Source organism: Lytechinus variegatus, chromosome 5 (assembly GCF_018143015.1).
Source record: "Lytechinus variegatus isolate NC3 chromosome 5, Lvar_3.0, whole genome shotgun sequence".
Classification (NCBI taxonomy): domain Eukaryota; kingdom Metazoa; phylum Echinodermata; class Echinoidea; order Temnopleuroida; family Toxopneustidae; genus Lytechinus; species Lytechinus variegatus.
The window spans coordinates 12525541-12539288 of NC_054744.1; the positions used below are offsets into that span (position 1 = coordinate 12525541).

The 13748-nt window shown below is 35.3% G+C and overlaps 1 protein-coding gene across 1 annotated transcript in view; it reads right to left on the minus strand.

The window, feature by feature from the left end:
• Positions 1–10114: 10114 nt before the first annotated feature.
• LOC121415366 (activating signal cointegrator 1-like) overlaps positions 10115–13748 on the minus strand; it is a 43562-nt gene continuing 39928 nt past the window's right edge. The window contains exons 10-11 of the mRNA XM_041608549.1: positions 12017–12113; positions 10115–10818 (exon numbers count right to left, since the gene is read on the minus strand). Of these exons, the coding sequence (XP_041464483.1) occupies positions 10751–10818; positions 12017–12113 (165 nt within the window). The 3' untranslated portion in view covers positions 10115–10750. The remainder of the gene's footprint in view (positions 10819–12016; positions 12114–13748) is intronic.

The window sequence follows — 13748 nt, forward strand, 5'->3', positions numbered from 1 at the left end:
TTTTATACTGCAGGGTAGGCCTGTCAGGTTATGCAAAATTACATTCCAAAGGCGCCCTGAAGTTTAATAAAATATCATCATCATCGTCATCATCTTCGTAATCATCATCATCATCATCATCGTCAGTATTAACAGTATATCACAAGTGTATAAGCACATAATGATGGTCGCATAAAAATTTTAAATAAGCTTATTTCAAGCCTAAAAAACTTGTTTTCTTCGAGAATAATTATCATGTGATTAAGTAGCCACAGCTGATGTTCCTTGTTGAAGCATATTAATAATAAAATGTGCTGTACGCCATTATGGTTGTAATAATTAAGCCTAAATGCAAATCACATTTTCATTTGTTTTTCTTTATGTTTACAATTTGCAATAATATTAGGACAATTGATCTGAAGCAAAATATCACATTTTCAATTTGCCATTTTTGAAAATCACCTTCCTCAAATTATCAGGGCCTAATATAATATTCGGACCCCACCAGTACGCACTCACATACACACCCTCACACACTGATTTTACAATCGATAATGAGCGTTCCTTGGCCTCGATCTACTGAACAATTGGCAAACAACCTCAATTAAAGCCTTTAATGACCGGCATGAGGGGTTTTACACATGAGCCCAAAATCTTTCCAACAGCCAGGCATTATTTTGATCCATGAACAATCTCATCTACCAAGACCCTGAACCAGTTTATTTGGTCATTGTAGAAACCTTAGTGTCACAGACCTTTATTGCAATTGCACTCAATGCTGCTATTAATTTTCTTGTACACAATTAGAGGAATAGATTGCAACAAGCACCTGATCCCTCTTTGCAATTGATGAAGCTTAATTCAGCCATCTTTCGAATTACCACTATGAATAAGTTTTGTCATTCACAGCTGAAAGGGATATTTTGAGACTTCGTGGAATACATGAAGAGAATAGGTACTTCATAAATCAAAATTTGAGATATTCTGACCATAAAACAGGACATTTTTTTAGAGCACTTTAAAAATCAATTTAAAATTCAAACCAATAGTGAAAGCTCGATCTCCGAGCTGAAATATTTGTATATTTACTTAAAAACCGGATATTTTAAGCTCCAGCCTATTGAGCAAAATCTATTTCTCATATTAACTGGCAATGAGAGCGCCAAGCTCGAGCCAAAATTGTATTTAATGACACGAATGATTTTTCATAATTTTTTTATAATGACATGAAAGATGTTACGAATTTTCCCCCCTTTTTCCACTTTTCTCTTTTTCCTCTCCTATCCCTGCTCTTCTTTTTATTTCCCTTTTTTGTGCCGCCAATAGAGGGAGAGGGCCCCGCCCCTTGCCCTCCCCTGGATCCTGTTATATATACGATGATTTGCAAGAGAATTACATATAATTTTTTTTCTCGAAGGAAGTTCATTGCATAATAAGAATATTCCGGAATGTCTCAGTTAAGCTTTGTTAGGCACCATATCCAATGAGTAATTTTTGGTATTTCTGAAATGTACAAAGATAAATAATAAAGACTGCTACACAATAGCGACCCCTAGTAGTAATGGAAAAATACAATAGGATTAGCTTTGTTGTTTACATGGTTAATTTCACTGAGGTCATCAAGGGTCTTCTAGAAGTTGACTGTTCTAGAAATTGGCAGAATGTTATTTTTATAGACAATATACTAGAAGCTACCAGAATAGTGAAAATTTATAAGCTAGCTGTTTTTGCATGATCATATCAGATCAGAACTCAGAGTTTCGCACCAGGCTTTATGTCAGAGCATAGTTTATTTCCAACTGGAATACAACATTTATCTTCTGTGGAATTATTTGCACGCCATGAACGAACTGTTTGAAGTTATTCAGTTGACAGAGGAATTTTCAGTTCTTATCGAGATCACCAACCTGTCATCATCATCGCCAGCATTCTGAACTTTAATTTAAGGAATCTTCGCCTGCCAACCTTGATATATCATTTGAAATATTATATTTGTGGACTAACCAGAACTGATATAAGATGTTTCATTTTGTTTTGTTTGTTTAATGATTGATCTATTTCCTGTAATGAAAAAGGGAATCAAATTCGGAACTAAATTTTCATTGTTATTTATTGTAGTATAATAACAATCCACCTATGAGGTGTACGTAAGAGAGAGAGAGGGGGGGGGGGGTGGGAGATAGAAAGAGAGGGTGAGAGAGGGGCGAGAGAGCTCGAGAGAAACAAAACATGAGAGTAGGTGGGTGGTGGCTGTAATCTTGTATGGAATCTAAGGGAGAAGGAAAAAAAGAGAATGAGATTTCCCCTACCCTTTCAGACTAAACACTTGTCTGCATCTGGTAATCCAGTACCTGTCCTAACAGTATATCAGTTTTCATAGATGGGTTTTCAGAGGAACATCGGGGGAATTGATGCACCCGTGCTGTCAACTTCAAAAGCCACCCTGTACCGCTTTGAAGGAAACGGTTCATACTCCTACACTCGTGACCCACTTCACAGCAGGTATGGTAGGCCGAACTACATACTTTAAAACATAAAAAAGTGTTGATCATAACCAAAAATAAAAAAGTAAAAAAATATATATATATATCATCAAATTAAGTGTTGTCTTTTAATTTTGATGTTGTTTTTTAGCGAAGCATGGAGGTACATAATGGAAGACGTTTAGATTTTAACGGAAAAAAAAACAAAACAAACACCAAAACAATGATATTATTTTTTATTGGTTGGTTAGCAAGTTAAGTAAATGTTATAGCTCATATCAGTCAGAACCGCAAATTTTGAATTACAATCTGATTGTAATCATATCAAAATTGACAAAAAAAGTTGAGTTGGGAGACACGGTCACGTGTTTCAATAGAACTTGAAAAATAGTTCCGCTATCTGTTTTTTAAGTTCCTGTACCTTTGAAAGTCCCCTATCTCCCGCTCAAAAATACCTATATCATTTCGCATTTAATGTTTCTCTGTTTCAACATTTTATCCTTGGTTTCTTCTATTAAGGATATATCAAGAGGCCGTCTGTGGATTAAAAAAAAATGTACTTAAATATCATATCTACTATGTTAGAGTATCCTGCAAGAGAGAGAGAGAGAGAGAAACCAAAATTGTACATTTCTTGCATTTTAGGGTAAAATCAACGTCTCATTACCGCGTTATTACAAATGCCCAGTTAACCACTTAAAATGACCTTGCCATCGAGCATAATCAACATCATTATCATAGTGGTCACAATTATGATAATCGGCATGCCTGATTCACCAACAAAACAATTGTCATTACCATATCACCGTTTTTATCATATTCATTATTACCATCTTCACCGATCGAGCATTATCCCCATCGTCAACACTAACAAGTTTTAATCAACATCATCATGATTACTCTAATTGATCAACGCCCAAACCATCATCATCATTAGAATCAGAAACGAGACATAGCCATGTTCAGGAACCAGGAAATTAAGGTTATGCCCAGTGGCGTACCTAGGATTTTCCATTCCAAAAGGGGGGGGGGGGCAAATTCGTCCGCCAAAAAAATTGGAAAAAAAGTCTTCAAATGCAAATTAAGGACATTTCCCATAAAAAAAGGTGTTCAAGTTCAAGTGGCCGGCTCGCCAGGGATCAGTTTTGACTCGTTAGGGGGGGGGGGCAGGGATAGGTCCCTTGCATGTGTTGTGACTCGTCAGGGGGGCAGTCTGCCCCCCCCCCCTTAGGTACGCTAATGGTTATGCCTACATGGGGGGAGGTGCATAAGGACCGATAGGTGAGGTTTTTTTTCTCAATTATGCAGCAGGTGTAATACAGAGGAACACCACCCACTCTTGTTTTAAGCTTTTTATCCCCCACTTTCATCATTTTGTTTATAAAGACTGAAAAAAGTCATGGCGTGCATGCTCTTTCCCCTAGTATCATCTCCCTCTTAAGTGGTACCACACCATCATCACCACCCTTTAAAACTACAACCATCATTACCAATATCATCATCATCAACACCATTCAACCACAACCACTCAATTACCGTCATCATCATCATTATTATCGGCATCATCAACACCATTCATCCGCTGCCACTCCTTTACTAAAGTCATCATCATTATTGGCATCACCAACATCATCATCACCATAATCATTCTCATTATCATCAACATACATCAATATTGTGAACATTATCATAAACATCATCATCATCATCACCATCACCATAGTTAACATCGTACAGTAGATTCTTAAAAATCAAACTAACACATAATGGCACATTGCACTGATATAATGCAGTAAGTATATATTTTATTACTTCATAATTTAAATGAGAATCTTATCTCATATTCCCCTCATGGCTACATTTGACAATAAGCAGCAAGATAAATGCACCTTGCATAAATCCATGCGGCTTCTCATTAAAAAAAGGCATAGCTTTCACAGGTAGAGGAATATAATTCGCCGACTACAAAATGGTGGAAATAAATTTAAAATAACTGTATTGACATTTAATCAGTGGAGTAGCTAAATTGCTTTCCAAGCAATTAGACATTCTTCGTCCCAGCTGCAAGAATTTTCGGCAATGGAGATTGAGATGACTCTAGCAAACGAGGAAAGATATGGAACATAAAATGGACCAATGCATAAAATAATCAACTTTTTTTGTAGTCTAACCCCCACTTCTCTATTCTCACTTTCACTTTTTCAACTGCCCATGCCATGATCATTTGTGAGCGTGACAAAGTCCCATTAATGCTACAAAACAGAGACTAATATTTCATGGAAGATCAAACATATAGGGGATGTTCATATCTATGGATTGCCCCAAAGCGGTTAAAAATTGTTTGTCATGAAACTCCACCAGGTGCAACTGAATATATCCTTTTATACAGAATAAGCACCGGAATGGATTCAATCTCCCCATGAAAGCATATATCATAAATACAATAATAATATCTGACAAAAAAATAAAGCATTCTTGTTTAACAGTGCTCCTATTCATCTTTGAATATTACTATAACTTTAAATGATTGTTGACTTGTCAAATAAATTGCACTATCAAGTCAATAAAGTAAACTGAATGCATCATGCTCTTGATATAAGGCAAAAATTTTGATACACTGTGGAATATATCATTAAAATATGTCTTTAACAAAGAAAATGTTGAATCAACCTCAAACAATATGTTTGTCGCTAAGACAAATAAAAATGTCATTTAAGTATATGGCTGAGGTCAGGAGTAGCAATACTGTGGTTTAATTGGAAAGGTATTGTATCTCAATCAGTATTTCACAAAATAAATATACTATTCATTTAAGGAATATGACCAAGACAGTATTAAATATAGCTGTTAGCTTATTGTAGATGACTTTAAAAGGTGACATGTTCTGGTGTACTAAATGTGAATCTCAAATATATTGATTTCCATCTAGGCATCAAGGCTAACCTACATAGATTATTACTTTTTCTGTTATCAAGCATTCGGATGTCCAAATTTGATAATGTTGAGAAAATTATTCTCGCTGTATGTTATTAAACACAGAAAAAACCTCTCTGAGCATAAGAATAGATCAATAGTCGTGAATGAAATATTACCTTCAGATACTTATGAACATCTTCACGAAACTCCTGTCTGGCATTTACTGGTAATGACCAGCCATGTTTGGCAAGTGCAGTCACTTAGATTGTGTGATGAATTCACACACATATACCAATCTTGTCCACCAATATTCATCATGACATGAAAATAATAATAAAACAATACTTTGCTGTCAAAGAGCAATGAATATCATTAGCGACACCCTGCTTGTTCAAGTAACACGGAAATGTCTACGTTTTGGTTCCATATTCCATGAGGCCAGAGGGGAAGAAAATTTCAAGCATGTGTTATAGATCCAAAGTAGCACCAGAGATGGAGAGTGCACTACCTGACAATATTTTAGAGTGTTTAGAATTCAAGAAATTCACTCAAATCAAATTGAGGAGCTTGATCTTCGTATCAAGGGTAATCTTCTTGGTCCTGTTTAAACATGACCTATCAGACTCAACTTCAGCAATATCTGAATCAACTTGACTGCCTGAGGCAGAATGGACTATGGAACCTGAATGGAGATATTTCCTGTATTTCATAACAAGCAGAGTGTAACGATTTTATCTTGTGTATCCTTATATTATTGCAAAATAGGGGAATAGAATAGAACTAAAAAAAAAAGCAAAACCCTGCATTTTGAGAGTGATTTTTGAAAGGAAGTCTTAACATCACAATGATCACAATAAAAAGAATGCGCATTTTGCCATCAAAATTGATGCGCAAATACAAGTGCCCAGCGCAATGCTTGAAATACGATACGGTCATGTAATACGGTCTCGTTACGTGGTTGATATCAGCACTGGGCATGCGAGTAACAATGAAAGCAATGTTATGACAACAGCAGATGAAGATCAAACAGGTGATATGGGGTCATATTACCCATTTGATATTTTTTAAAGAGTGAATTAGGTAAATATGGGTTTGCCTCACAAACAAACTGACCAATCAGATTACAGAACTCATTTATAAAAATGGTCCACTAAGAGATAAGATGAAATAACGTATCAAAGCAATACAATATTTCATTCGCCCGGTCATTGGATACAGGCTGGTCCGATTCAAAGTGTAACCCTGCAGAGTGGATTAAGCACATAGACCCATCTGAAATCCGACACCATGATGCATTTCATGTAAGTTTTCTCCAGTCCAACAATCTCACGGTTCAGTATGTGCTATATAGAACAGACCCTTTTCATCTACATTTTCCAAGAATGAACTACCAGATAGGTCAACAGTTTCATTGGTCCCAGTATTTGGAATAGTCTCCTTAGCAACATCCAGTCACTGTCTTTTGGTAGTATTTAGAAGACAAAGTAGAAACCTATCTATTTTCTTCATTATATTGTAAGCACTTGTAGAGAAGAATTATTCATTGTTATGTTACATTGTGAAACGCTTTGAACATATTTTGACTGAAAAACACTATACAAGTGCGTAAATTTATGTGTATGCATGTATGTATCTATCACTATTATCATGATCAACTAGTTATCTACTGAATGTAATAATATCAATAAGATTTGGCAGGAATCGCCTGGTTCTAGTAGACATTGGGTCAAAAGCAATTATTGCTGCTAAGAATTCCCTGCAGCAATTTATAATTTAATGTAGATGGATAAACCTGCAAAATTGAAGGCTCTACAATCAATTAGAATAAATCTAATGAGAACAAGGGTTAAATCATCCTTTAGGGACAACACCGTTGGGGGGGGGTTGCAAAATTTGATAAGCAGTTTCAGTCCATGGAATAAATATTTCAACAAAGTCTTGAATAATTTTTCCCTAAAGACACTCCTTGCAGCACTCGTAGGTGTAACACGTTACTATTGACAATGCAGTACAAAGAAGAAACAATCCTTGAAATGCATCGAGTAAATACCAAGTTTGGAAAATTAATCAATTAAATCCAAAAATATAATATTTCTGATACATTAAAAGTCAAATAGAATACGAGGGGCCTGTTGCACCAAAATTTGGGGTTAAATACAACTACGAAAATCCTATGCAAGTCTTATATAGCACTTTTGATTGGTTGAAATGTAAGTGGAACTTTAATTTTGGAAACTGTGTTTGATTACAACTCTATTTGCAATGGCCTCCAGACTTCGTAAATATTCGCCCCCCCCCCCCATGAGCAGGAATTATTGTGTTTCAGTAAATCTCTTCTAAGATAGCAACATTGGAGTTTTATTCCACCAAAAATACTAATCTACAAATCAACTTTGTGTGTTCTTAAAGAAAACTGCCATGGAGTGTAGCTCATGTTGTAAAATGAAAATGAGGTGTTTTTTCTTCATTTTTGTGACCCAAAAAGCTGTAATCATAAATGCATTAGAAAGTTCATTTTTTATTCTACTAACTCCATTGGCTTTGCCAAATATATTTATACTTCCATAACTTTAATTTTAACTTCTTGTGCATATAACTATTTTAAGAAAAATAAGCGAAACTTTAAATTTTAAAATGTCATAACTTACTTATTTTACATCCGATTTTGATGAAACTTTCAGTGTTATGCTTGTTGGAATTTTCTCTTTTTATTCAAATCAACTTTTTATTGGGGTGGACTTGTCCGTTAAGTCCCTGGGTGTGCCTCACTATTTAACATCCAACCCAGATTCTACAAATTGAGAATCAGGGCTGACAACTTATCATTTACTGAATTGAAATGTACATGAATGGAAAGATACACTTCTCTTCTTTCATCCAAAACCCATTTCAATGGTCATAATGCATGCATGACTGATTTAGAACAATGAAAGTGGTGTTACCAAAATTTTCATTTGCATGAGCAAATAGCGATTTTGCATTAGTTGTTCTGACTTTTATTGCTGTCTATTCTGAAAACAAAGTTCATAACTTAAATATCCATCTTTTCTTCTTTCATATGAGACATCATACGTTAAATATGATTGATGCATAGTCAAGAAAAAGTTGCCTGAAAACATGCTTGATTACTACTTATTCAATGCATCGTTGAAAAACAAGCATTTTGTTTTCCCATCAAAGCAGCAGACAGTGGGCTGATGGTGATTGATGTTCTGGCAGGGGAAGGGGAGCCCTTTATTGTTATTTAGAATAAGATTAGACGCTGATCACAGGCTAACGCCATGGATTTTCTCGGGCTGGATTCTATGGCAAAGGGAATTCAATTTTGCAATAGAAATAATTTTGATGATTTTGTATCTCAAACTTAATAGCCCTTTTATTTGTCGCTACATTTCACTGGGGGTAGGGCGAAGCAGAAACAGGTTGCATTATTTTTGCAAGTGCAATGGAGAAAGCTGTTTTTTGCTTGGAATATTTGTTTTGTTAAACAAAGTCGCCCCTCCAAATCCAACATTCCGCTGACCCTGCCTCATCCAGTAATTTCAAGCAACCTTTCACAAATTTGAAAGAATCCAAACAACATCATATTCATGCCAACTGTATGATCACACTCACTGCGTATTCTAGTCCATTGTATTCCGCTTTATTGGAAAAATGAATGCATGTTTTTCAATGATTCGTCGAATAGGTAGAAATTGAGCATATATGCATGTTATATTATCAAAATCATTACTATTGCAACAATAAAGGGGGTTTACTTCCCCGCCAAAACAGTTAACCATTCACATTTAGCCTATTGTCTGCTGCTTTGTTGGGAAAACAAAATGATGATTTTTCAACGATCAGTCGAATACATGTAGGTAGTAATCGAGCATGTTTTCTAGCAACTTTTTCTTGACCATGCGTCAATCATATTACGTGTGATATCTCATATGAAAGAAGATGGATATTTAAGTTATGAACTTTGTTTTCTGAATAGACAGCATTAAAAACCAGAAACATTAAATCAAAATCGCAATTTGCTTGTGCAAATGGAAAGTTGGTAACAGCACTTTCCATTGTTTTAACTCAGTCATGCATGCATTATGACCATTGAGGTGGGCTTTAAATGAAGGAAGAGAAGTATATCTTTCCATTCATGTACATTTCATGAAGCAAATTTATGATCATGATAGCAAAACATTACACTGAATCTTGGTTTCCTTTTTTCTGAAACGCACTGTCGACATGAAGGTTATCTGAAGAATCATAAAGGATTGGTTCTTTTTCTATGATATATCAGTGTATTTTCTAAAAGAAATACATCTATTTTTTGTAAAAGTAGTTATATATATTGGCTCCAGAGGATTTCAACATTAGTGTTACAAAAAAAACACTATTTTGAGTCCTGTCTTACAAGGAGTTTGGATCTTACAAGGAGTTTCGATCGTAACTCTATTGACATCCATCAGTGTTATAATTTCTTCTACAGGAAATTTGCACAATGTCCTTTGTAACAAAGAGAAGCACGGTGAACATTTGTGCACACTGTAGATACCACATAGCACATGCTTGATTTAGAGACTTCATGCCAGGCCTGAAGCTCCTACCCTTCTGCCAGTCGGGCGATGATGTGAAGCTGGTTGTTGTCAAAATCATATCCATGCAAAGAGAGGGATTGCCTTCAAAGGTGATGATGCTCCAAGTTGTTTGTCAAATATGGAGTCGGGGATCAAGAGCTTATTTTTTCTATGGAGTGCTGAATCAGTAGAATTAGGTCAAGAGAAAGCCAGAGAAGCACTGGGAATGATGGTGAAAATCAACGGACAGGAAAATAATTTCCAGAGGGTAGAGGAGACAGCTAAGCATGCATGTATAGATAAAAGGTATGGATCAATGACCAATGGCCATCAGATATGAATATGGGAGAATATTGTACGCATTGTTTATAGCTACATGTAAGTTCTATCTCTCTGAAACATGGTGTGAAGTCTTTGGTTTTCCGTCTCTGCCTTGTTGCATTGAAAATTAAAAAAAATCAATGAAATGTACATCAGATAATTGTTGAATCTACGCCTCATAATCCGTGTGCATAGAATGCATCTGGTTTATAAATCTCAACAATACTCATCACTACCCTACAAGGTGCACATCTTTCCTGATCTCCAAAACAGATCTCCAGAACTCCATACAGTCAGCAACTGTTGACTGATAACAAGATGGGACGACATTGGTAATGAGATTCTTTTAAGGATTGATTCTGTCTCATCTAGAGTTTTGTTTCTTATGCATTCAATTGGTATTCCATCCCAAACACCTGAAACCACAACATGAATGCCGAGTGGATTCCAGGTGGCGGATCTTGCTACATAGTTCTGTCGATCTTGGTCTTATCACGAGTGTTGAAGAATCTGCCTAAGGCCCTTTTTAGCTGATTTATGCATGGCGCCATCCAACCTCCCTGGAAAAAGAAAAGAGGAAAGAAATGCATTGGTAAATACAGGGTGCTACATAACCTTTTAGAAGCACTTACCCAGTCGGGCAAATTTTGAAATAGCTGGAATGTACTTGCCCCAAAATCTATTTCCCTTGCCTGAAAAAAAACATTGAAAATTTTTTTTACCTCTCCAAAGAGAGTTTTGCGGTTTTATAAACCATTGACCCTTTTCTCTCTTTTGACATGAACTAATAGACTTTGTTGTGACATTTCTTTTTCCGAAGTGATTTTTTCTTGCCTGCCATGACCAAAATTAGAGTCAATATACATGTATCATATTGTCCCTAATTTTGGTCATTCTGTGAGAATTTTGCTTTCTTCTGTATGAAGTCTTTGTTCACGCTTGAAAATATTAAATGACTTTGCTTCGCAAATTGGCAAATCAAAAGGATACTTGCTCTTTTGCATATATAATAACGACAATCTACATATTTCCTTCTAAACGCAATAAAACAATTATACACTGAATGTATGAAAATCAATTTTTCATACATTCAATGTGCTACTGTTTTTCATTACATCTAAAAAATGAAGTTTTGGTTTTTATTTCAAAACACTTGCCCGACTCTAACTTTTACTTGCCACGCGCAATCGGGCAAGTTCTTATGTAGCACCCTAGGTAAATATCCCAACAATAATTAACTAAGATTGATTAATGATACTTAAAAGCAGAAACAAAATTGAAATCATGCATAGTGCAAATACATGAAAATATTTTGTAGACGTTACAAAAAAAATGCCTAACAAATATTTTGAAATATGCCATTTTTTCCATATTGAAGATGACAAGAGATTCATCAAATGCCTATTACACAAACTACATTTAACAATATACAGTATGAAGTCTTTGTTCACGCTTGAAAATATTAAATGACTTTGCTTCGCAAATTGGCAAATCAAAAGGATACTTGCTCTTTTGCATATATAATAACGACAATCTACATATTTCCTTCTAAACGCAATAAAACAATTATACACTGAATGTATGAAAATCAATTTTTCATACATTCAATGTGCTACTGTTTTTCATTACATCTAAAAAATGAAGTTTTAAACAGATGACCAAAGAAATAGTTGTGCAAATGCTGTGTCCAGTCTTATATAACTGGATCAGTAAGAATGGTTTGTTAAGAACATTACAAACACAAATAGACATACTTACATATTTTATGTTTTCCCTTGATTGGAAATTTGATGACTAATTCTTGTGGGTTCTCACAGATGAAAACATAAGGCGATGATGACTCGCCTTCTGGGAACTGTAATATATAATAATACAAGGAAATATTTACATGTACATTAATTACAATATCATTTTTTAAAAGATGTAAAATAGAAGCAAGGAATCCATCTAAAATCTGCCTTCCATCAATCCATCTTATTGATTCATTCAGTATTCATTCATTCATACACTCATTCATTCATTCATTTGTTCATCATCCATCCATTCATTCATTCATCATCCATGCATTCATTCATTCATTCATTCATCATCCATTCATTCATCTATCCATTCATTCATTCATTCATTCATACACTCATTCATCCATCCATCCATCCATTCATTCATTATTTATACTTGTTTATTTGTCACCCATGACCCGTCCAGTAATCCGTTCTCCTAAGTCCTCTAATTTACATCCGGACTATCCATTCATTCATCTATATATTCAGACATCTATTCATTCATTTGGATATTTTTTTGTGCATTCAATCTGGCATTGATTGATTGATTAATTAATGCATTACTTATTCATCAACATCTTTCCACTATTTCCCTACAAATCATTTTGTAGGAAATCTACTAGTAACCAATCATTCTTTTGTTAGTATATAATCTCCTAATGGAGTTTAACCCTATTTAAAAAGACGGCCATTTTCTGGATGCTGAAATGTGTTCTACGGTGTCTTCTGTGCTTTTGTGACAAATATCAGCATGCACGTAATTACCCAAGGTATAATTTTTAAAAACTGCAAGATCAAATTCTTCCAAAACCTTATTGCTAATTACTTGCTAATTCCTAATATATGCATAAAATCAAAAGTTTGCTCTAAATAAAGCACTGCAATTTCTAATTTCATTCACAGACTCTCTGTAGCATTCTGACAGGAGGCGCTCTAATACCCCTTTCATAGTGAGAGCCGAAGTGGAGTTAGTCCGGAGTCCAGGAGGAGTTACTCCACTTTGGAGGGCAATATGAAAATTCTGAGATTAGATCGATCCGGATTCAAAGCGGAGTACTCAACCCACTTCGAGAAGAGGGTTACAAACGGAGTTACTCCGCACCAGAAATGCGGTATGCGCTTATCGCTGTGATCTCGCCACACGTATGGCACGAACTCGCTTGGAAACCATGGCAACGACTGCGGATACACCAATGTGGTGCTTGCCAATATGAAAGGGGGTTTAAAGTCAGTCCGCAGTACAAGCGCATGAACTCAATCCGGAGTTATTCCGGAGTAACTCCACTTCGCCTTCAGTATGAAAACGGTATCAATGAATTCAATATCACACTTCTGTCTTTTTTATTTTTTTTTTATGTCTTGTGACCTTCTTTTTTTTGCCTTTTAAATCTAAGGAAATCATCAGCAACTTCATTCTGACCATATTAAGATGAAATTAATTGAGTTTAATCAGTAAAAGTAGCAATAATAAATGAATTTTGGCTAAAAATACAATTCACATGGGATTTGTACACAAATTCAATTTTTTTTTAGCAATTTGGGTTCTGACATGTATTTCAAAACTGCATACACAAGGGTCGCAAATTAGGTCTCAAATGTTCAGAAAGACTTGAAAGAAAAAATTCATGGAATAGCCTGGTGCCAACTTTTTTACATGACAGAGTTATGAAAAATGATGAGGTGGGGGTGAATCAGTTATAAATAATCAT